The sequence below is a fragment of the Larimichthys crocea genome, chromosome III, assembly GCF_000972845.2.
Source record: "Larimichthys crocea isolate SSNF chromosome III, L_crocea_2.0, whole genome shotgun sequence".
NCBI classification, from domain to species: domain Eukaryota; kingdom Metazoa; phylum Chordata; class Actinopteri; family Sciaenidae; genus Larimichthys; species Larimichthys crocea.
In genome coordinates, this window is record NC_040013.1 from 48196834 (window position 1) to 48220259 (window position 23426).

Consider the following 23426-nt stretch of genomic DNA (forward strand, 5'->3'; position numbering starts at 1 on the left):
CACTTTAAAATATTTGGCTGTGTACGTCCTTTGGAAGTGTGTGCATCACTGTACAGAATGTTGCATGTGTATCAAAAAGGCTGTTTCCACTTTGATTTGCTGACCTTGGAAGGTTCACTCACCTTAAATCTCAGTTTTAAGGCATGAAACAAACTGAGAATGGACTTTCAAGTAAGGAAACATTGTGTGTCTGGTTGAATAAAATAATTGCATATTCATAAATTCTAGATTTTACAATGAGGGTTAGAACTTCAAAATTGATGTGGATTTGTCAATTTCTTTGTGTTTCAAACTTTACTAAAGACCTTAACACATGCTGGATCAAAAAAATCACATGATTCTGATTCTAGTTTTGTCCCAGGTTTTGTAAGAGGTTCCTCCTTGATTGTGTAACATCTTGCATCAGATCAAAGACACAACATGTGAATGACATAGCCTTTATTAAAACTATACATTAATTCATTTTAAATATGAATGCTAATTCTCTTTTATACTACATAAGTGTATATTAGTACTCTATATGTTTATACTTTATTTTGATTTCCCTTTTATGATCCAGTATCAGCCTTAGGTGTACATACTGTATGCATACACTGTTGCAAAATTAATATTAATGTACAAACTATGCTCTGCAGAACACTTTTGGGTAATAAGTAATTGTATAAGCCTGTGCTAAAAAAAAAAAAAACAACACAACCACATGAAGAACCACATTAAGGAAAAAGTAGAAATCTGGCACAATGAAGTGGAGTGTTGGAGTGTTATAACTCACTGAATAGTGTCAAACTCGTTATTGAACGTTATAAAAAAAAGTGCTCCTAACAGTTATGGAGTACTCACTTAGGAAAATACTTTTTTGTTCATGTTTGCAATCAGTTATCTTTTTTGAACACATAATACCACAGCAGTCAGTGCCTTGGCATAGTAAGCAGCATATTATTCCATCTTTGTCCAAACACAACTTTATAAAAATAGAAAACAACTAGAGTAAGGAGAATATATTAACCAGCAGGAGGCTACAGTATATGTAGTAATCATTTTTGTAGAAGTTGATTTCAGAAATTAAAGATGTAGGTTACACATTTCACAAAGTGGCAGAAATACATAACTGGCTCACCAGAGTCCCTGCTCTTTTCACCAACTTAAAGCCCCTCTAGTCACATCTGGTTGGTTACACTGCACAGCACTGTGGACTGACTGAGAGCTGACTGGCTGTCACTGACTGTGTTTGACTCAGTCATGGTGGTGAGTGTGTTGCAGGGGAGTGGACCAACCCCTCCTGACACCTGGCTTCCCCATGGCCTCCACTCTGGTCTGGCTCTCTGGCTCGGGGGGCTGAGGCTGGTGCTTCCAACGACTGGTCTCATCCCCTCATATGTCCCCTTAACCACTCCATTCAGCACGGCGGAGGCAGAGGTCAGGTCCAGGTGCTCAGCTGAGACCAGAGGCTGTCGGTCCTCCTCCTCAGAGATGGCAAACACTGGCACGCTGATGTGATCGCCCTCACCTGGGAACTCACGCCTCTTTCCACTCTGGCCACTCTCGCCAATCTGACATTGGGTGGAAGAAGAAGAGCCAGAGCTTGGTTCTGAGGGGGAGCCTTGGGCATGAGGAGCCCCGGAGGCCTTCGTTGGGTCTGCTGTCCCGGAGAGGAGGCCAAAGCAAGGCCCTGTGAACCGTGAGCGTCGCAGGTTGCTGGTGGAATTAAGACGCCGCTGCCTCTGGGCGGGCTGCGTAAGGGGATAAGAGGCATTGCTGATGGATGAATCAGAGATGATGCTGTTGTCTGCCTTGGTCTCCAGGTGGGCATCAGAGAGGACCTTCCTGCTGTCGCCCCCCCTGCAGTCAGCTACCAAACTGGGTGGAGCCTGGAATGATATAAGAATATTTGTAAGACCCTTTAGACTCTTTCAGACATTTTGACCTATTACAGAAGGAAAAGCAAATGTGTAATTGTATAATGGCGTGAAACTAAAAAAAGTTCTGATACTAACGCTGTCCACTAGTTTGGTGAAGGGACTGGTGGAGTTCCAGCTGCACCACTTCTTATGCAGCTGCGGCAGTGGAGGGAGAAAGTCCTGGAAGGTGCGTACGCTCCATGCTCTTGGTCTGGCACTGCTGCCATCCTTGGTGAAGCTGGCGTTATTGGGTGACATGGTGGATTCTGGTGATGGCCAGTCAGCTGTAGGGCTTGGACTGGTGTCACTGTGCCGTAGAAATCTCTCCCGCTGCTAAGAGACAGAATGCAGACATGTATGAAAAGAGTAGTCTGGGGCTGTCTGTAGAAGGCTCCATCAGAGGGCTTTTAAATGACAAAATATGTCTACTGGCAGCCATATCGGAACTCTTCAGCTGTCACAGGAGACTATATCAAGAGCTGGCTGAAAAATGATAATTTTGTCTCTGATGTATTTAATCCCCAACAAAGAAGTGCTGAAAAAGGTGTACCAAACAAACTTTCACTTGAAGAAATGTTAAAAAGACGAGTGGCATTTAAAAGATAAACCAACTAATTATTGAGCACTTATGGAAAGCCTGGACTCAAAACACTCAACAGTAGCAATTCTTGATCTCTTTGTAGATGTTAATGTAAATGAAAACAGATGACAATACTTTCAGGCAACAAGGTGAAGAAGGTAGGAGATCTGTGTAATTCATTACTGAAGTCGGATGCCAAGAGCCAAAAGTACTAAGGAATAACAGAAATTGATGTGTTTCTTTTAAAATAACTGCATCTCAAAAAATAAGAAAAGTATTCTTATTGCCTAATACCTCAGTTAAATTGCTGTCAACCAGAATCAGCACTCTTATTATCACTGCATGCAAGAACATAGTACTTAGGTTAGCAATATTAGGAAGTGGCTGGCTGCCAGTCTGCTGGTTGCATCTGCTGCATTTCTTTCTCACACCTGAATTTCTCCCTGCAGCCTGTGTTGTGTCCTGTATTAATGAATTAACAAGAATGAAATGTGCTGATCAGCTTGGCCGACTCAATCACACAGCCAGCCAGCTAAGTGCATGTGGCTCACATACCAATCTCAATCACTATTTTTTAAGTGTGTTAAAGCTGTCAAAAGAACGGCATGGGGTTTTGGAGTGATTGCAGTGTTGTTGTTTATACACATTTCCCGCTTCTGAATTGTACATTGCAGGTCCAAACAAATGAGTATTGAGAGGACTGTATTGAGATTTGTATTTATTGGTCATATTTGCTTGAGCAACCAGGAGAGGCTAATTGTGATTGACAGGTTAGATGACATGTTATCCTTCCTGATCGGTCAGCTGCTGTTGAACAGGGGATGGGGGAGGTTTTAGGGATTGCGACCATTAGACAGAGAATGGGTCCAGATAATCCTTTACACAGAGTCACTTGCAGCTAACTTTGTCTAGACAAGAATTAGTTAGCGGTTTAAATAAAATGCTCTTTAGGTCATTAAAGCCCCACAAACACAATGGCAACTTTTAGGTTTGACACACGAGGTGAAAAGTCACCCAGCACAGTCAAAGGTGGGGTCTAAGACTCTTTTAGTGGTGCCTGGAGAATAATGTAAAAACATTACCAAACAGCTGAATTCTTGCTGGTCTCTTGAATTTTGAACAGCAAGCAAAGTACAAGAGCATTTTGATCCAGATTTCTTACCTCATTATCTCATCACCCTGCCTACAGCATTAAATGTTTCAAAGTCTTCTCATTGCTTTAATGTAACAACACTGAAGGTCTTCTTAGAAAGGGACAAGGTTTTATGACCTAATGCACTTGTACTGTACATATTTGGGGGTGCTAGAAGACAGTGACATGAAAATACGATGCTAACCTGAAAGGTCACCTTGCAAGGACACTGAGAAGATACATTTGGTATTTTCCAGTGAACTCTGCCACTGTTTGAAATATTTCTCAAACATTATTTACATGGACATCTACATCGAGGACACACACAGGCAGACCACACACTGTGTGCCAAAGTGTGCATGACATACACACACATACACACACACAATTGGAGCTGGGAATCTGGCTCTGTAGAGAATACTCCATTAGCCTAGGCTGCAGAAAAGCTTGCCAGTCCTTCAAAAAGCTGCCAGAGCTGTTTGATGCCAACTCTTATTCCAAGAGAATACAAAGGAGAGCAGAGGGAAAAAAATGCTTGGTTGAACCGTTATTTCTTCCTCAGCGCTCCTCCCATCTTTTTTAATTATCATCATTTCCCATTTATGCCCTTGTAGTTTTCAGTTTTACATTGTACCATGCGTATGTCAATAAATGGTGTCACCTTATTAGGAACACTGGGTCAATTCAAAGCACTGAATGCCCTGTCACCTCTGATGTTCATTGGTTCAGGGATCATTTCCCCAAAGCAAGGAGATCACCCACTGAGAGTTTGGCCTTGAGATTAAATAGACAATTTCACTGTCCACTGCATAGCTAGATTCAGATAGGACTCTGGCTGAACTGCAGCAATGTGGAGCCATCCCTAAATGCGCAAGTCTGTCCCCAACTGAATTATATCATTGTTCAATGAGCGATGAAGATATACCACTGATCATTAAGTGATGAAGTTACCCCATTAGACAGTCGAGTGTTAGAGTTTCCCGATTGGCCATTGGTCTTGAAAAAGACCAAAAAGCATTCCAAGTAGTCCTCAATTACGTCCTCAGGAGGCCTTTACGCTTTGTAAGTGCTTGTGTGGCCTCTGCGCATGGCATGTGAGCCTCTAGCATGCATAAGGGTTTATGCCTAACACACTATTTGTTGCTCGTTGCTGTATTCTCTGAAACACCAGTGACAAACAAAATATTCTGTAAAGACGCAAGAAGTCAACAAATGTTGCCAGAAGAAAGTATATAGTTTATCACAGTTATACAATCCCTGTAAAGAATGAACTTAAGTATTTGGAACAATAAATGTACTCTAATTAGGTTGAATACACTGTGAACAACTTAATTCTACTGGCAAAATATTATTTCTTCAATTGAAGCCTACACGACTGAAGCAATAGGTGCAATGATGCCACTTTGGAAAAGTGTTTTTTTTTCTTTTTCCTAACTGACTGAAATGACTTGGAAATATCTAAGCAGCAGCTATAATAAAAGTTGTTTGAATTCTCTAAATGTTAAGGAAAGGTGCCTCAGTGGTTAATTTCTTATTTCCTTTAGCGTAGGATACAACAGTCCAAAACTTATGGAAATCTTTGCATGACTAGCCCAGCTCCAGATCCATAACTACTCTACTCTTTTAAAACTATCCAGTTAGGAGTAATCTTAAAGAACAAGCATATTGAATTGCGAGTTAACAATATCATCATCATAACAAAATACCATATACATAAAAGTCGTTTTGCTTTATCAGCTACATTGTGGAATGCACCAAAACATTTTCTCTCCTTAACAAATGTATAAAAAAGGGCAAAAGTTCCCATGACAAGAAACTTTACACCTGTATACAGTTAAAAACCTTTACTTTACTAGCCACTTAATCAATTGCTTATTTTTATTTAGTTAGCATTTTAATGACTTTTCTCTACTTATATATTCATTCCATTTTGTTTTTCCTTTCCTTTTTAACAATGTCTAATCTGTGAGTAACTGATGATTAAATGTACCCTTTGTATGAGCTGAAAACATATATTATAAATAAAGTTGTTTTGTTTGTTTTCTCAAAAAAAGAAAAGATGCCTGATGCAGCCAGATTCTCATAGCACCATGTTTGTCTTTTCCTAAGTCCTTATGAAGTCACCTTCACATCTATCTTTACCTCATGATGTTTCCCATCCAAGTCAAGCATTTAGGAAAGTAAATCATTTATCATTTCCACAATAAAACCACAAATTTCAATGTTGCTTGGGTGTTAAAACCACAAGTTCTCAACACACTATGCCATGATTTCATAAGTAATGTACTTAATAGCCCTTCTTTATTGGATATGATTAATCTGTCTTTATTATCGGGATATGTACCACAGTCCTTTTAAGTAGCTAAGTAATTAAACCTCTTCTTAAAAGCTAATCAGCTGCAGCTTTCTCAATAAGAACAGTTTATTTGAGGATTTTCAGTCAGCATTTAGAGTGCATCATAGCACAGAGACACTACATATATTATTACTGTCATTATTGCTACCATATTTCCAGTTAGTTGATGATTTGCTGCTGCTGTGCATCTCTGTCTCTCTATCTCTATCACACGTTCCACTGCTACTGTAATCATTTTATTATTCATTGTAATTCATTGTCATTTTATCATTCAATGTAATTCATTGTCATTGTGCAATATGTTTGTGTTGATTTGTTCTGTACACGTGACATCCATTGCATGTCTGTCCGTCCTGGGGGAGGGATCCCTCCTCTGTGGATCTTCCTGAGGTTTCTTTCACCTTTTTTCCCTGTTAAACATTTTTTGTGGGCAAGTTTTTCCTCACTCGAACCGAGGGTCTAAGGACAGAGGGTGTCACTCCCTGTACAGACTGTAAAGCCCTCCGAGGCAAATGTACTTTGTGACTTTGGGCTATACAAATAAATAAATTTGATTTGATTTGATTTGATTTGACAACATAGACAACTTTATTGGCATAAAACTGGGCCTTACTGTGTGAGGTGAGAAGGGTAGCCTGCTTGGGCTAGGGGCTGAAGATACAATGAAAACCTCATCCGCACCAAGATCAAGTTCAGTCAAACCGCTGCAGGAGAGGTCCACCTCTGAACTCTGGGAAATGTCACCACCAGCACTGACTAAAAGAAACACAGAGACGTTATTTTTGACACAACATCTATTGATAGCACTGTAACAAGGCTAAGGACTAATAATGCCTGTGTATATGAGTTGGAATTTAGTTTGAAATCAGTTATTTATTCAAATTATTTTGACTTCACGCTGTCTACTTCTTTAGGCAAGGACTATGAGGAAAGTAACTTGTGATATTGCACTGCAATTTAACTGAAGCAGAGTAGGCTAATCTCAACTCTGTTCACTGTTTATAAGCTGTGTGTTTTGGTGTAAACTCCTTACACCGTGACTGTAGCACGCAGAGAGGGGGACTGTACTCCCCTGTTGTTCAAACTACTCCCAGGCTGCTTTGTGGGTTAAATGCTACAACCCACAAATCTCTCAGCCTGAGAGGGAGAGAGGGAGAGGGCTTTGGATTGTTCCAGGATCAAGCCTATGTTTCTCCAAAACTAATGCAATTTTTCTTTCCATTGAAAACTCAGGCCCACCCAGAGTCCCCAGAGGGTTCTCTAACAAAGTTTATTCCAACTTGAGGTAATAGATTATGACATATTTATAACACAATAGCGATTGAACGGATCACCAGTGTTAGGTAAGTCTTTCCTAAGACTAAAGATTTCCTGTTTTCCATTTACAATCAGTTTGACTGACAAGTCGTTTACAGAAAAAAATTTAATCACAGCAATTGAGGCACATTTCTCAAATCCCAGGCCTTCACTTTTAATCGACTTCACTAAAACTGTATCAGATCATGGCTTTGCCTGGAAATGAATTAATGGCAGATTTATATTCCTGAAAGTATTATTATCATTCCTAAAATGAATGAAGGCAAATGTCTAAACATGCTGTGTAAAAATAAATCAAAATGAATGACAATAATGTGCAATTGTGGGCTCTGGGCTCACTGCAACACTATATATCTTAGAGGTTTGTCAGAGGAACTGAGAGCAACCAGAATATAGATGAAACATGTTCAGCATGACTACAGTACCTTTCACTGTTTTAACAGCCAACAACAGAAATCCAATATATCAGTCTATTCATTGTGTGTGTGCATTCGTGTGTGCATAGCTGTATGTCTTCCCAACCTGTGTGTGGTGGGCTGTCGTTGTTGTTGTCCTGCTCTGCTGTCGCCTCCAGGTTGTTCAGATTTTCAGCCATTAGCTGCAGTTCGCTGACCTCGGCCCCAGTGTTCTGGACTCCCTCTGGCACCTACAACACATGCACACAGTGCATCAGCATTCAGTTGTGCAAACATGCTCAGAACAGGTGTTCCCAGAAGGAATTAAGCCACAAAGCCAGCTGTGGAAATGCCTTACAATGCACAGCAGCAGTCAACAGATACTCATGGAAACATGGAATATATACAGCGTATACAAAGATTACCATCTAACAGCATTTTTTCAGTTCAAATCCCATTTGGTTATCATTATTCATTAATACACAATTTGAAAAAAATATATATATATATTCTTTTGCAGATGGTATTATAAAAATGCAATGATAACTCAATCTCATATAATGCTGTATGGATCATTAATGAAAACCAAATTTAATGGCCATATGGAGTACAGTCTTTAGCCCGTACAGACAATGACTCAAATGACATCACTTGAGACAATTCAAACAGTATCAGGTTTCACAAAGCTCTCTGTGGAGCCACAAAAAAGCTTTAGACCACGTTACCACACCTATGGACGATGATGTAAAATCATGTTCTCCTTCCATAAAATCTTTTTTATCATTTGTTGAGTCTTTAATAAATGACTAAGGACAGAGACTTGTTTTTCATATTTTACTAGTTAACAAAATGAGTTATAAAAAGATAATGAAAACAGGTTGTCATACTAATGATATACAGCCTTAGGAAAAATCTTCAAAATCATAAATCAATGTGAATAATCTGAATAACAGCAAGCATTTCTTTCAGCATTTCAGCAGTTTACCAATCACTGCTTTATCATCAGGTTGATCAGACTTTCAAAACAGTATGACCTGATGTGAACCTAAGGTGGTACCCTCTGTGGGGAATGGTGAAGCAGTGTTACAGCAGTAGACAGTATTGGCTTCAGTGCAAAAGTATATTAAAATAAATGTCCAGTGATCCCAGATAAAGCTCTTTTTTCAGAGGAATGTCTGACTGACAAATAAGGCAATAGAGAGAAGTCAGGTAGGGGAGGAGAGAGAGAGAGTGACATTTTGAGAGGACAAGGGGAAAGAAAGAATATGCAGCGGTGTCTGTACCTCAGAGTTGCTGGATGCACAGGAGCTGGCTCTTTTTGGACACAGTTTGGGTCTGGAAAACATACAGTACCACAGTAATTCAGTTTATAATTATAGGCATATCCAAAAACCAGCTTTTATGAATGTCCCCTATTTTTTTCACTCTTGGCAGAATTTTCCCAGGAATAAAAATCCCTCTGGTGTTCACAGTTTGACCAGAAATGTAAAAATGGACACTATCCTATTCAACTGTACTGAAATGGGAGCTTTTTGACATAGTAACCACCTCACTCAATATATAATAGCTTCAACATACCCGTGGCTATTTCCCCCTCAATAGTTGCTCTGTTGTGGTGTTGGATGATAGAGCGAGATGCACCACGATTTTGCATTCACACATACCACAACTCTTGCAGTTCACATAGTGGTTATTACTGAGATGTTCTTGCCATGTATTGCTTTTTTTCCCTGTAAGGATGCACCGCTGTCACATTTTCACTGCCAATAGCCATGTCCAGTATTTTTTTTTCCACAGACAAACTGGTGGCTATAAAACATTCGACTATTTTACAACTGAGAAAATAACTAATACCACTTACCTATTTATACCATACTTTTCTGTCTTGTTCTTCAGGCCATATGAACCAATGAAGCATGCAGAAATGCTTAAGCAAGTACCCCCTTATTAAAACTCGCTCTTACAGCTGAATGACTTCATTACCAGCCACTGGTCAACTGAGGGCAACCCCTGCTGTGACTCTTATCCACCTTTGCTGTTTTCTGACCAGAGGGGACCTTGAGAGTTAATCTCACTGCTGCTTTAAACTAGCAAGATCTCGCCTAGCTCGCCAGGCTAGTTGTTTTCCAGTGATTTCTGTGAACTCATTTAAATTAATAGGGAACAACAGAGTGAGAAAAAAAAAAAGCAGCTACCGAGGCTACTTATGAGCTTGACGTTTCGTGGTAATGCATTTCCTGGCTTCTGAATGACTCGTGTTGTTCTTGCTAATTACACTTACATTTTAATGAGCATGTGTTTTCAATTTCCCTGTCATTAATAGTCAGAGCCTGTGGAGTTATTGTGCCTAACAGATGAGCTGGAGACACTGAGCTGCATTTGAAATTAACACAAATCATATTAAACGGGTGTTTCTCACAGCAAGCTCAATACTGGGGCTGATGGGACAAATCTATACCTGCCTGGATTTTGAATTTATCTAGACCAGAGGGGTAAACCAGTTACCTTGTCAGAACAGATAGTATTACAAAACTCTCAGCTTGTATTCATTGTCCCGTGGGATGGACAAGAGGGAACAGCTTGTAAATTACACCTTTTGATTGTCTGACAATGCTTTTGGTAGCAAACTCACATTGAGTTTTAATTGTCCTTGTTGTCCCCTTTTCCCCTATTTCTCCACCCACTCACTTTCATGCAGCCTCTCTGTTTTTGTGTGCTGGAATTGATGCCAGGTGCTGTACCTTGAATGCCCTGCTGTCTATGGTGAGAATGCTCCACATCAAGGAAGCCGCACAGTTGCAGCCAAACCCAACTAATCTCCAAGGGTCACCACATCAGGTACTGAGTCTTCCAGCTGAGTCAACATAACAAAGTGGTGACTATGTATGTGCGAGTGCGTGCACATTTCCTGTCAGACCAGCCCATTTTCATACATGCGTTAAGATAAGGCATAAGATAATACTTGTGAATTTTCTACTGAGGACCTCTGAGGGTTTGTTTCAAAAACATAAAACATGTAGTTAGCTATATAGCAACATTGGCATCCATGACAACATGCTCTCAATTGTAGTGCAATTATGCTGATGTTGAGTAGATTAATAGCAGGTATCTTTTCTGTGTTCATTGTCTTAGCTCATGTTAGCTTAGCTTAGCATGTTAGCATGCTAACACATACTAATAAGCACTAAACACAAAGCAGTTTTACATGCTTTTGGCCATTGGGCAAATTAAAATCTCAACCTGATGATGATGATGATAGGAATAGATTAAAATGGACTCTTTAGCCCTCATCAGTGTGTGTACCATCTGTAAGTACTATCTGTATGTTCAAGTGAGTCAGTCTGAATGTGTTGATATATTTCAATTAAAAAAATGAAAATAAATAAATAAAAATTCAAGGGTTATCCATAGTCATTGGGATACATCTTCTGGGGAACATAAATGTCTGTACAATATATTGTACCAATCTATCAAATGGATGTCGAGATATAGAAATATCTGACCTGCTAGTGGCTACATGAAGGATCAAGAGTTCACCAGCCTCATTGGGATCTGGAGTCCTCTGGGGTCTTGAAATATATCTTTATTAAATTCAATGGCAATCCATCCGATAGTCAAGACAAACAAAAATGTCAACCTAATGGTGGCACTAGAGGAACCATCAGGGGATCACTTCTGCTATAATTTATTCACTGGGGATCATAAATGTCTGTAAAAAATGTTAATGTAACGCATTAAATACTGGACTGAATAATCAACCAAAATTCCCATTCTTTGATTTCGCGTTGTATAATGCAAATACCTGATTTCTGGCTTTTATATCTACATTTGAGCTTGTACTCTTAGTGTTTTTGTTGTAGAATGATGGTTAGCCCTCCCCTAACAAAGCACAAGTCTTGCCCTAATCACCTCAAAACTCTGCAAGCATTCATTAATTTCATATTACCTTGAAATTGGTGAAAATGGTGTGAATGTCAGCTTATCATTTCAGCACTAAATGCACCTATCATTGACACTAACTGACTTTTATACAGCATTACAGCATTTTTCTGGTCTACCAAGCTATCAGAGCACTTTACAACACTTGTCAATTCAAACACACACAACAAAGCCATCAGAAGCAACTCAGGGTTTAGCATTTTGCCCAAAGACACTCCAATTACTAGACAATCCCACACTACCACCTGAGCCACAGCCACCCAGGTAACAACCATACATTTATCCAGACGCTTTGCAGTGTTTATGTTGTGTGTACGGTGTTGTATTTTTTTTCTTTTCTAAATAAATCTTACTTCTCTTACCTGAAAACAATGCAGAGGGCACTTGTAAGTATCATAGCGAAGAAGGCAGCTCCACTCACAGCAGCTAGCAGAGAGTCTACCTTGCTGGCTGATGGAGCGGAGGCATGGCGGTCCCCCCCTGGCTCAGTCAGGTTGTGGTAGTGGAAGAGAAGAGCGAAGCCGCGGCCCCAGTGCGTGGTAGTGATGAGCTCCATGATGACCTCCACCATCTCCTGACTGGAGCCAAAAACCAGCTGACTGCTAGGAGGCCGGTTGGACCCACAGAACCTGGAGGAGAAGGTGATGAGGTCTGAGATGTAGAGGACATCATGGGGGCACGCGTCAAACACAGAGTGCTGGGTTTCAGGGCTCACAGCTGGAGTATCAGTGGCATGTGACAAGGCAAGGGTTGTCTCCTCCACAACAGGGTCAGAACTGGGGTTTAGGTCTCCCCTAAGGCGAGACGAGGAGGCGGAGTTGACAGCCTTGTCTCCTGGAGATACAGCCCCAGGTAGGAGAAGAAGAGAAGGAGGAGGTGGTGAAGATAGACCAGAGGACGCATCTGCAGATCTTTTAGCAGAATTTGAGACTCTGGCAATCTCCATCTTTGTGGACTGTTCCTGGACCACTACTTGCTTGACCTCGCCTTCTTGGGAGGACTGCGGAGTCTTTGTGACATCCCCTACACTCTGCATAGGATGTTTAGCTGCTGATGAGGTTTCATCCACCACTAAGCTGCCAGCTTCGAAAGTCACCTCTTCATCTGCCTCTTCCTCTTCAAAATTAGAGATAGCAGAGTACTGTGCAGCAGAGTCATGGCTTTCAAACACATCAAAGTCAAATATCTCCAGAATAAGCTGGTAATCAACGGGCACAAAGAACTGCCAAACACAGTGTGTCCCAGAAGAGTAGTTGTAGGGGAAGCCAGGGGACAGGATGAGTCCTTGGACATCTACCACATCCACCTTGGCACCGCAGTCAAAGTATACCTGCAATATAAATCACATTAAGTTAGACATTCATAAAAAAATCTTCCTTTAATCAAACCTTCTTTTAAGGCACTGACTACAGAATATTACATTTTAAGGTTTATTTTAGTCACTTACAGACACCCACCTGTCTGAGTGACTATTAACATGACTCATACAGCTCTACAGGTAGAGCTTAGTACAAATACTGCCAAGGTTAGGGCTTCCCACTGGTGCCACCCATGCTAGAACTCAGGTCATTCTTCAGCATTATGTTTAAAAGTGTGACCAGTATTATATTACATTCTACCTAAATTCTGAAATGAGTCATGTATTCAGATAATGGCCACTAAGCGATTAAGTTCTCCATATCAAAGACACCAACAACCAAGGTACCTATCAGCAAATAATAAACTCAACTCATGGTCTGATTACTCACTGACATAAACCAGTTTGAAACTGAACTATTCAACCCTGCAGTTCTGCCTTTATATCAAAGCCTGTGTTGCCTATTTTGCCTGCTTGGGTAACCCTCGGGAAGGTATTTCTTCAAACATGCTGGCTGTAATTCTTCCCAGGTGTGTGGGGATGTAAGAGGGACCTAAGCAGAGGCAGATGTGTGTGGCTGGGCTGGGGAGTTGAGGACCCAGACCTTGGTAGGGGGCCTGTGTGTTTATGAGCTTTCCTGTTGGCTTGAATTCTGGACTGTGGGAATGACCCAGACTGGCAGACCCCCATGCCAGACAGGTAACAAACCAACACCCGCAGGCGACACTTGTGCTCTGGACTGGACTAAAAGCATACAAGATCACTGTGATAATGCAGTTTAGATGGGAGTAGGAGGAGAGGACAGCAGGAGCCAAACAGGCACTTTGATTTCTCCATGGGCCATCTATCCTCATCTGAAGGCATTTATCAAAGGCATTCCTTAGACGGTATATTTTAAGTAGCAAAATCTACATGTAATTTTCAATCATAACTGGAACAGAGGACCGCTCACTGGCCCTCCGGTCATCAGGATCAAACTAAAAGCCTTCTCCATAGTTGACACAGCTGACAGTCTCACAGCCAGGCTGCAACATATTACACATGGAAGGTCAGAGAGGGCAAGGAGGGCAGCATGATCTACGTAACTAAAGAAAATGTGTATATATAAGAGTGTGTGTTTGTGTGTGTGTTCTGTTGGATGTTAGAAGTTAGAGAATGTGCCTTCCCTTCCTGGACTACGCTGTACCTAAGCAGACTCTTATTCAGCCTCTCTTTTTTTATTTATTATTTATTTATCCATTATTTCTACAGTTTTGTCTATTTGCAATGAACTTATTAGCAAAACTGAAAATCAATAAACAAAATGTATTTATACACAGGTGTCTACTTTCTGCCCGGAATGATAAAATATTTGCAAAACCAGTGTTTATATCCGATATTTCCACGAGCTGGTCTGCTCCACTCTACTCTATTTTGTCTATGCTGGAAAACGGGTAACGTATGTTAACTCTGCTGCTCAGGGTCTGCCAGTGGTTGGCAGAGTCTGCGGAAATACTGAATTAAAATTTTGGTTACGTCTCAGGCAATCATTTAATCTTTCCGGGCAGAGAGCGGTCTGTTGGATTGCGAGAATACCTCTGAAGGTACAACAGGCTTGGACCAAATCACAGAGTAACAAAGGGAGTGCTGAGGTCACAGATGGGTCTAACTTTTAGTGAACAATAACACAGACGGAAAACCATGACGTATTTGCCAGTACCCTTTGCATTTACGAGAAATGCAAAGTGAAAGTATGCAGCTAACCAAAAATTGCTTGGATGTGAAACCAGCTTATGACAGTACAAGCCATAGTTTCCTAATGACATATACAAATCGGAGAAATGTTTTCAAAGACTGAACTGTCTGTGATATGCAAGTTAAATATTATATTCACGCTTTTTAATCCTTAATGTTTCTTAAAACTTTTTTATATCTATTTTTCAAGTCCTTTATAACGTTGGATTTTCTTCCTGACTGACATTTAGAAACAATTACATTATCGCATGACATACTACACTTGCATTGCCTACACACTTTAAATTAATGTGCTACAGCAAAGAATTACATGGATGACATTTGGACAGGCCAAAAGCCATTCCTGGTGAGGTTAGAGAGACTAAGCCGATTTGGGGTTTGCAGTGTTTGCAGCGAGGTTGCGCAATGAGGGGAACCACTTCACAATATGGGGGCATGACAGGGGGAAGAGAAAAACAGTGTCCCCTTTCATGGCAACAGTGAGTGGTGGTGAGAAAACATATATTCATTTATCTTTGCCATATTTCTGTTTTGCTGTTGTGTCCTCAACCTCCCTTAAATATTTCACTCTGTTTTTTAGCCAACAATAAAAAAATTGGTAACATTTTAAAAAAGGTACAAAAAGAGACGTTGCATCTGTAAATTAATAGTCACTTGTATGATGTGAAACCCTGCATCTGATGAAAGAGAACTATGTCATGGACAGAGACTGTGTCATCTCTCCCACCAGGACGAGGCGGCCGGGAGGTCCCCAGCAACCCCGAGATGTGCATGCTAGACTACACATGAAAGGACTCCAAAGTGTCACAGTGTCGAATGGAAATGGGACATTCTTATAATGCCAAACATCTCAGTTCTGTTACATCACAGGCCGCTCCGCTGGTAGGCCGCTAATTATTCAAGGATGCCTTTTCTCATGGCGGAACAATGGGCCGCAGTGCCGTTTTGGTGAACCTCTCCACAATCGGGGAGGGCTGATAATATTTTAATGAAGTGATGCTAATACGTACAAGGCAAGCTGAAAGTTTACATAAGAGCTGGCTGATCATTGCGCCCCAGTTGTACCACTGACAAGGGCTTCCCTGGACAGAAGTAGATCAACTGAGCACATAATTGTCTGAAATGACTTGTTCAGTGAAACATCAGACCAGCTGCTATTATTATTGAGAGGCCCTACACAAATAGTATTGTTCTATGGTTTTCACTTTGTGTCACTATAGCTTTAAAAAAAAAAAAAAAAAGGAAAAAAAGAAAGAAATTCCATGATGGGGTGCATAAGTCTAATTACCACTGACCGATGTTGTGGGGTGTATTTGTTTTGTATAGTATCATATACCATTTTTCACATGTATACCATTATAGTAGAATATTATATTTACATTTTCTAAAACATTATTATTATTATTATTATTATTATTATTCTTATTATTATTAATTATTATATTATTATTATATTAAACAATAAAAAAATTAGAGAAAAACAAATAAAAAAAGAAAATAAATGTTCTTTTTTCACAAATGTGTATCTGGTCTATGTTTTTATCTCATACAACAAAAAAAGCTATTCAATTCAGACCTTTTTTAAAGGTTGAACAAACCAGAAAAGTACGACTTGTCACTTCACCTTTATTTGACAAAACAGAAGTCTGCAGTTTGACCCACCCCAGGCTGACGACACTGCTGTGACTCTGCAACACGAGCTGGCTTCGAAGTACTGAAACACACACACACACACACACACACACACACACACACACACACACACACACACACACACACACACACACACACAAACAGCCCTGGACTGGCTCATAAACAGGCAGGCGGGCCCCTCAAAAGGGGGCAGGAATCCTCACCAGCCCTGTTTACTGGAGGAGAAAAGTGACACTGCTTCACAGGCTAGTGCTTGAGCAGCAGCGGTCCACGCAGGATTTACAATCACATTTTATTTCTTAGATCTGGAACAATATCAGAATAGTGCAGCTTTGTGGACTAATAGTTGTAGCCTGCGCTGAATTAAATTCCTATTACCCTTAATTGAATCAAGTAATTTGACAGGATTTGAGATCTGAGCGATCCAGACCTGAGGAGAAAAAACTATTAAGAAAAACAGTTAAGAATGTAATGCAGCTTCATATTAGAACAGATATAAAAAGTGATGACTAAAATAGAACATGTTAAGAATTTATGCTGTAAAATCAATGATGGGGATGAGACTAATCTTACCATAAATCAAATAAAAGCTGGAGCTATTTGGGTTTAACAAGATTAGGAGTGCCACTAATTGAATTAGAATAAAAAGCATTTACTTTCAAAGTGCAACAAATGAACAGGAATTTCCCCAGGACAGGACAGGACAGGACAGGACTTCTCACATAGTAATGCAGCACACATAGAAACAAAAGGACAGTGTACACTGAACACAGCAAACGTCAGGAACTGTTGCTCCTTACAAAAAACATTGGTTTCCTGCATCATAAACAGATGTGCAGCTGAAAAAGAATTTGATTTTTAAGGTTTTAGACAACTGAGTCAGCAAGATGTCCCATTTTCTATTTTGTCCAGCTCCCTCCAAATAAACTGATAAAAAAGACGCTGCTTGAGGTCATTCTCCACAGCTGTGAAAAGCACTGATACTCGAGCCCAGGATTTATCACATATCTCCACTGTGATGTCAGTGCCTTTCCTGGTGGGCTCATGTCAGTGGCTCTGGTTCAAGCCAGGGTGAGTTTACAAACAACTGGTGTGGCAGCCTGATTAAGCCCAGGCATTTCTAGGGTCGCCCGCGTTGGCCACTGTAGCGCTGGCTCAGCACATTTTCACCACCGTGAGCATCATGAGTGACTTATGAAAGGCCTCATTGAGCCAATGGACGTTCAATCAACATTTTATTTACAGAGCCATCATGCGACATTAACTGGAGCTTACTAGGAAGAGTGGAACACTGGAAATTATTACCGCTGTGGTCCTCAAACTCGCACAGATATGTGACAGGCAGACGCAGGCTCTCTCTTCCATGTTTGTGGTGTAAAACCTATTAACATATTTCCTCTAAAAAGAGCTGCTGCTGCTGCTACTGTGGTAGTCGTTAAACCTGTGGAGGCCTGTGGTGAATCATGACCTTATCTCCGCAATGGTTTTAACCAGTTTGGAGAAATCTTTTCCAGATTTTGGAATCCACTGAATGCATCCATGATAATTAGTCTTTCTGCAGCACCTCAGTAAGGACCCCAGTCCCATAGGCCATGCTTCACTGTACTAACACAATTAAACTGCAATAAATCAAAGAAATTGAATAAATTAAATGGAAACAACATTTCCAAGTGCAACTACAGCATCAAAATACTAGAGAAGCTTGTTTTTTGAGAAAAACCCAATGCTATAATTGACCTTGAACTACCCTCTGCTTGGGTTAGACAATTTAAATTCTTTAAATAAAACTTTGTATGTTCATGTATCTCATTGTGTCTAAGCCTGAGACCTATTATATTAGCTGTTCTGTTGCATTGATCTCAGCCACAGTATGTGCTTACATTTGAGTCCCAGAGGAAGCATTTCATTTTATGATAAATAACTACCAGGAACTCTTTAAAAAAAAAAAACTCAGGAGGCTGCTTAACAAAACTTAGTGCTGTTGTGAAGGCATTTCAAGAATCTGCAAAGACTCTGCTAAATATCTGGCAAGAAATGATTGTTATTCTGTTTCTCAAGTTGCAACTCTGTTTCCTATCAGGAAGCCTGAAATGACAAATTTCTTCTTCTTCTCTCTTCTTTGTTTGGGTACAAAAATAAAGTCAGTACAAAAATCTGCCTTATTATGTAACAGAATATCATTTTGAATTCAGATGGTGAGAGGAGTCTCTGAGGATTCTGAAAATGCATGCAGAACAGTGTTAAGTTTGTTAATTTGGACACTTAGCTCTGAATGTAATACTAATATATGACAGGCTCAACCTGCGGAAAACAAACTATGACCTTGGCAAGAAACAAGGCCTCTGCTGCAAATTATATCCCACCTGACAAATTGTGGAAAGCAATTCATTATTGTAAACATAAATTACAATATCTGTCAGGTGTGTGTGTGTGTGCTCTGCAGGTTGATGTCTGTGCTCTGTTGTTTGATTGTTTATAAAGATGAAGAAGGCACCACATAGAATTGATTGAACTTTTTCTCTACTAATCACTTCAGTCAATTTTAGAAGTTACATTCTCCCAGTTAAACTTTTTGTATCAATATTTTAAGCTTATGAACTTTAGAGTTTTGAATCACTGCATTCAGTATTTGAATGAAGTAACGAAGTAAGTAATAATAATAAAAAAACATTTCGTTAGTTAGATATTTAATCCACATTTAGGTAAATAAATGTATCATATCAGATGCTGCATAGGTAAATACCTAATATTAAAAGGGTTGAGACATCCCTAGTGCAGTACTCTCACACCTTTTGAAGGGAAAAGTAAAATAAATGCAGTTTATACCAAATGCAGCTGCTGCAGCTTTTATTTTGAAAGCTAAATGTTTTATCAGCCTCTGCCTCAATGTGCTAAAATCTCCTCCTGTATAAGCAACAGTTTTATAGTTCTGATACAACTATAGACAGTATTAAAAATGAAGATTTATTTTTGAACAATCTGCAGTACTGCATCTGTAACGGGACAGCTTCTACTCACTCTCTCCATCTAATTCTCTGATCATCGCTCTGTCGCTGGTCCTGGTCCTATTCATCTCAAGTCCCACTTCAGTTCACTGACACATGATGACATGTTTATCTGTTGACAGACTGTGTGTTATCTCTTGTTCAGATAATTCATGGGAGCAATCGGTGAATTCACAGTTCACTGGGTTCCTACGACTCAATTCAACACGAGATGAATGTCGCCTCTTTCTACTGCATCTACCTTCTGAAAGACAGAGCAGAGCTAAAAAAAAAAAAAACAAAGATCAAATTCACTCTTTCTTGTCCACAACGCTGAATTGTGGACCGACAGACTTGGATGCCTCCCTTTTTTTTTTCCTAGGGAGATAGAATAAATTCCAAGCTTGTTTATGCTGTTCCAAAAATCAACTTAATACAAAAGGGGAGCGGAGGACAAAGACATCATTTACCGTGCCCCCTCAGGCAGATAATTGCAAAGATAGTGAGCACCCTATGCACACAGGAACTAAAGCTGGAGACGCTGACAATTCAATATACCAAGGGCTTTTGTTGTCTAGTTCTAAGAATTGTGCTGCTGAGCCACCATTGTCCATCAGCGGAAGAGGACGGCTATTGACAGGTGGAAGCTTCTCCTAGCTGACAATGTGGTCTTGGTGTCCTAGAGGAGGTCTGTGTCAAAGGTAAACCATATGTGATAACACTAGCCATGCCCCCATGAGGGACATTATTTTTCATACATGAATCAGAATATGGGATCAAAAGACTGAGTGAGTGATGCTTTAAAGTTTGCATGGTTCCCTGTCATTTAAAAATGTTGCTACATATTTACATTTTCAAAACCACAGGAATAACATATAATAGCTATTCAGCCTTAGAGGCATTTAACCCTTCAACAACAATATACAGGGGCAAACAACGTGAATCTTTCCAAAAGAGACACCTGACACTGCTAGGAATAGACATGGAATGACGTGGTGATCAAATCACATATTAACAAATGCATTTCCTAGCTATTATAGGCAGTGTTTTATGTTCTGAGCAACAAGCTATTACTGTCCCTTTCTTCAGGAGCAAGTACAGAGGCCCACCCTGCTTCAGTTTATGTAAACACAATTGTTTCCGGTGGCTGACAATGTACAGCAACAAATCCTGACATCCTTGGTCACATGTGCGGTTATTCCTATATTGCAGGTAATCCTATAAACCAGACTACAGTCACACCGCAGGGTTAAGGCGTCAAAACAACTAAGTAACCTGGCAAGAGCTTTGACTCTACCACAGGAGAAGCTAAAACATGTCCAGATGAATCACAACCTGATTGAATGAAAAACATGCCCGGGAAGCAACCCCTGACCGTTTGGGTTCCTGTTCTATCAAAGACAAATTTTTGATCATGAACCCCTCACATGTCACAGGCAAAGCATGAGAATTTGGCTCAATGAGTATGAAAAGTACAACATAAGGTTTACATGCTCTCAATGTGGTTCTCATTTCAGCAGTTTGGAGTCTGCATGCCATTCTCTAACTCTGTGAAGTGCAGTAACATCAAAACATGCCTGTGCCATCAAAACATCCCTTTGAAAGCCCTAGAGGATATAATGTGACACAAAGTTTGGAAATGTAAAAAATAATATATAGCCAGAAACGTTCTGGATTTTTTTTTCTTTTTTACCATGAATGGAAAAGGTGCACAAGAGTAAGTCAACATGATGTAAGGTGATTACATTAGTCCGGTTATGGGTAAAGCTACAAGGTGTTTTTCTGGATTTCACTGTTTTGGTTTGTCACATACACACATGGGATATTTTTATAGCATAAACAAGGAAACTGAGCTCCATAGAGAAACATTTCAGTTACAGTTACAGTATTTTCAAGGCACATGTAGGCGGATGTATTGACTCACCACAAGATCACAAACTCATTACATGACCGTTCTTATATCCTCTGAATGTAATTTGTTTCCACAACTTTCACAATTTCAGAAGTAACGTAAGAGAAAGTTACGTTACGTCCTATTCTGTTACCAAACAGAACTCAGTTGTAAAAATTGTACATTTAAAAGTCAATCGCTAATTGTCAAACTTTTCTAAGTTTTAACACACGAGTTTAGACGTTTTTCGAAGCAGGCTGGACTTCTGTAATAATCGGCATTAATGTTATCTAACATAAAGCACCAACAATATAAAAATATCACCTTTAAAATGTTAGTTCATACGTACCGCTTCTTGCTACCGCTTACAAAGCTGCACTGTATTTTGGTGGTAAAAACAAATTGTTGACAGAACAGACGAACTAGATTTAAAATTAAAATGCAGCTGACGCAAGAGTTCTCTTGTGCATCACATGTATGCCGAAATAAATGATGGCACCTAACCTTTGTTAAAATAACTTGATTCAAGTCCCTTGGGTTCAGGGTGTTTGCCGAAAAACAAACAATTGTTGAATATCAAGATTTACGAACGGAGTTCACGGCTTCACTCCCTCCAAACAAGTGAGCACGGCACTCAAACAGGACTGGAGGTGAAGCTTGTTGAATTATTGTCAGCTTATTGTCAACAAACGTCAAACTTACTTTCTGTGCAACGCATCCCGTCACGAAGAGTAGATATGTTGTCACAAAAACATGCGCCCCAAGCGACGTAACACAACTCATTTTCCTCTAATTGTTCCTTTTTAATGCGACGCACAGTGAACCGTATCCCGCTCCTCTGCTTCCCTCTCATTCACCTGAAGTATCGGGAGCGCGCTTCCATCGTTCATGGGCGAACTCGAACACTGGACCAGAGCCCTGCATGTAAACCAGACTTTATGGTAACATAAATCACCATGTATGTGACATTCATTTTAAAAATCCCATTTAAAAAACTTAATAAGTTACTATTGGAGAGTGTATGAGTCTATAAAGTCCAATTAATGGCGCTTACATCATTTCTATAGCCAGTTGTTGTTTCTTCTTCTAAACCAGCAGATACAGATATATTACATAAAAGTAAGTGCAGTTTTTAATTGCATCACTTTTAAATCTCTGGGCCTGCATTGCATATTTTATTTTTTTATTTAATAATATGATGGTTTTATTATGGGTATTCTAAAGCACACTATAAGAGCATACAAATCAAATTTGTCATCATAGTCATTTCCACAGTGATTTCTAAAGGCTCGTGGCCTAACTGGATCAGTTTCTATCTTGACTGAAGCCTCATTTTTAATTCTCTTTTTCCGCTTTTGTCAAGGAAAGTGGTTGAGTCCGATTTGATTGATGGTTTTGTGTTTTTTATGCATCAACTTTAGAGTCTCAGCTACTTAATTTTGTTGAATTCTTCAATGATCATTACAAATATTAGATTCCATTGAGTAAAGAAAACAAGGGTTTCAGAGAGCCATCCCGTAGGCAAATCCCAGGGGCTCAATTGCTAGATCAGATTTTCCCTCACATAAACTAAATATCTTTTCACAGTGACATTTAAAAGGGTAACTAATTGTGGTATATACACGATGTTTGATCTCATTCCAAAGTGCCACTCCTTTAACCGCCCTCAGATCACCTGCAGAATAATACAGAGGGAGAGATCTAAACAAAGGCTGCTGTCAACATAGACTGGAGACGTTACGGATGTTAAACATCTTTCTTATTATTCTGATGGCTTACGTTTTTAGGTTGCAGAAAAACGAAACAACTATGGTGAAATCGTGTGATGTATATATGATGTTTTCAGCCCATTCAGTCCAGTCTCATGTCTAAGACAGTGTCACTCTTGATACTGCCACTAGGTGGCACCAAAATAAGACCATTCTGTGTGATTTCCCTAAAATGTTAAAACATCTAAATAGAAATGTTGATATTACCCATGACTTTTAACTTTAATTTTCACTATAAAGTTAGGAGAGTCTTACTCGTTTTACTGTGCACTGTGGTGTAAAAGAAATCCTTACACATTACACACACTCACACATGTTTCTTGTCGACAGGTGCCTTGGGAGCTCTGCGTGAGAACCTACCCTGCATTGGATGGTGTGTATTTGCACCTTGTGTTGTGTGGACATGTCAGGACCCTGTTGT

At 39.9% G+C, this 23426-nt stretch overlaps 1 protein-coding gene across 2 annotated transcripts; it reads right to left on the reverse strand.

The window, feature by feature from the left end:
• Positions 1–423: 423 nt before the first annotated feature.
• On the reverse strand, positions 424–22134 carry si:dkey-112e17.1 (flocculation protein FLO11). 2 transcript variants are annotated; one of them, XM_019263334.2, is made up of 7 exons: positions 21939–22134; positions 11980–12947; positions 8962–9013; positions 7806–7929; positions 6580–6722; positions 1995–2231; positions 424–1868 (listed from the first exon to the last, which is right to left on the reverse strand). In XM_019263334.2, the coding sequence occupies exons 1-7, from the start codon at positions 22017–22019 to the stop codon at positions 1158–1160; spliced, it is 2316 nt and encodes a 771-aa protein (XP_019118879.2). In that variant the 5' UTR covers positions 22020–22134; the 3' UTR covers positions 424–1157. The 2 variants fall into 2 exon arrangements, with proteins under 2 accessions (XP_019118879.2, XP_027134330.1); XM_027278529.1 differs by lacking the exon at positions 21939–22134 and adding an exon at positions 19380–19451.
• Positions 22135–23426: the final 1292 nt, after the last annotated feature.

Bases quoted from the DNA above. Each gene is read 5' to 3' on its own strand.
- si:dkey-112e17.1 (XM_019263334.2), bottom strand. From the start codon at position 22,019: ATGAGTTGTGTTACGTCGCTTGGGGCGCATGTTTTTGTGACAACATAT. The intron at 7,930-8,961 runs GTACAGACACCG...CATGTGTTGTAG, and splicing joins GTGCATCCAGCAACTCTGAG to GTGCCAGAGGGAGTCCAGAA. The intron at 2,232-6,579 runs GTAAGGCCCAGT...TCTGTCTCTTAG, and splicing joins TACCCTTCTCACCTCACACA to CAGCGGGAGAGATTTCTACG.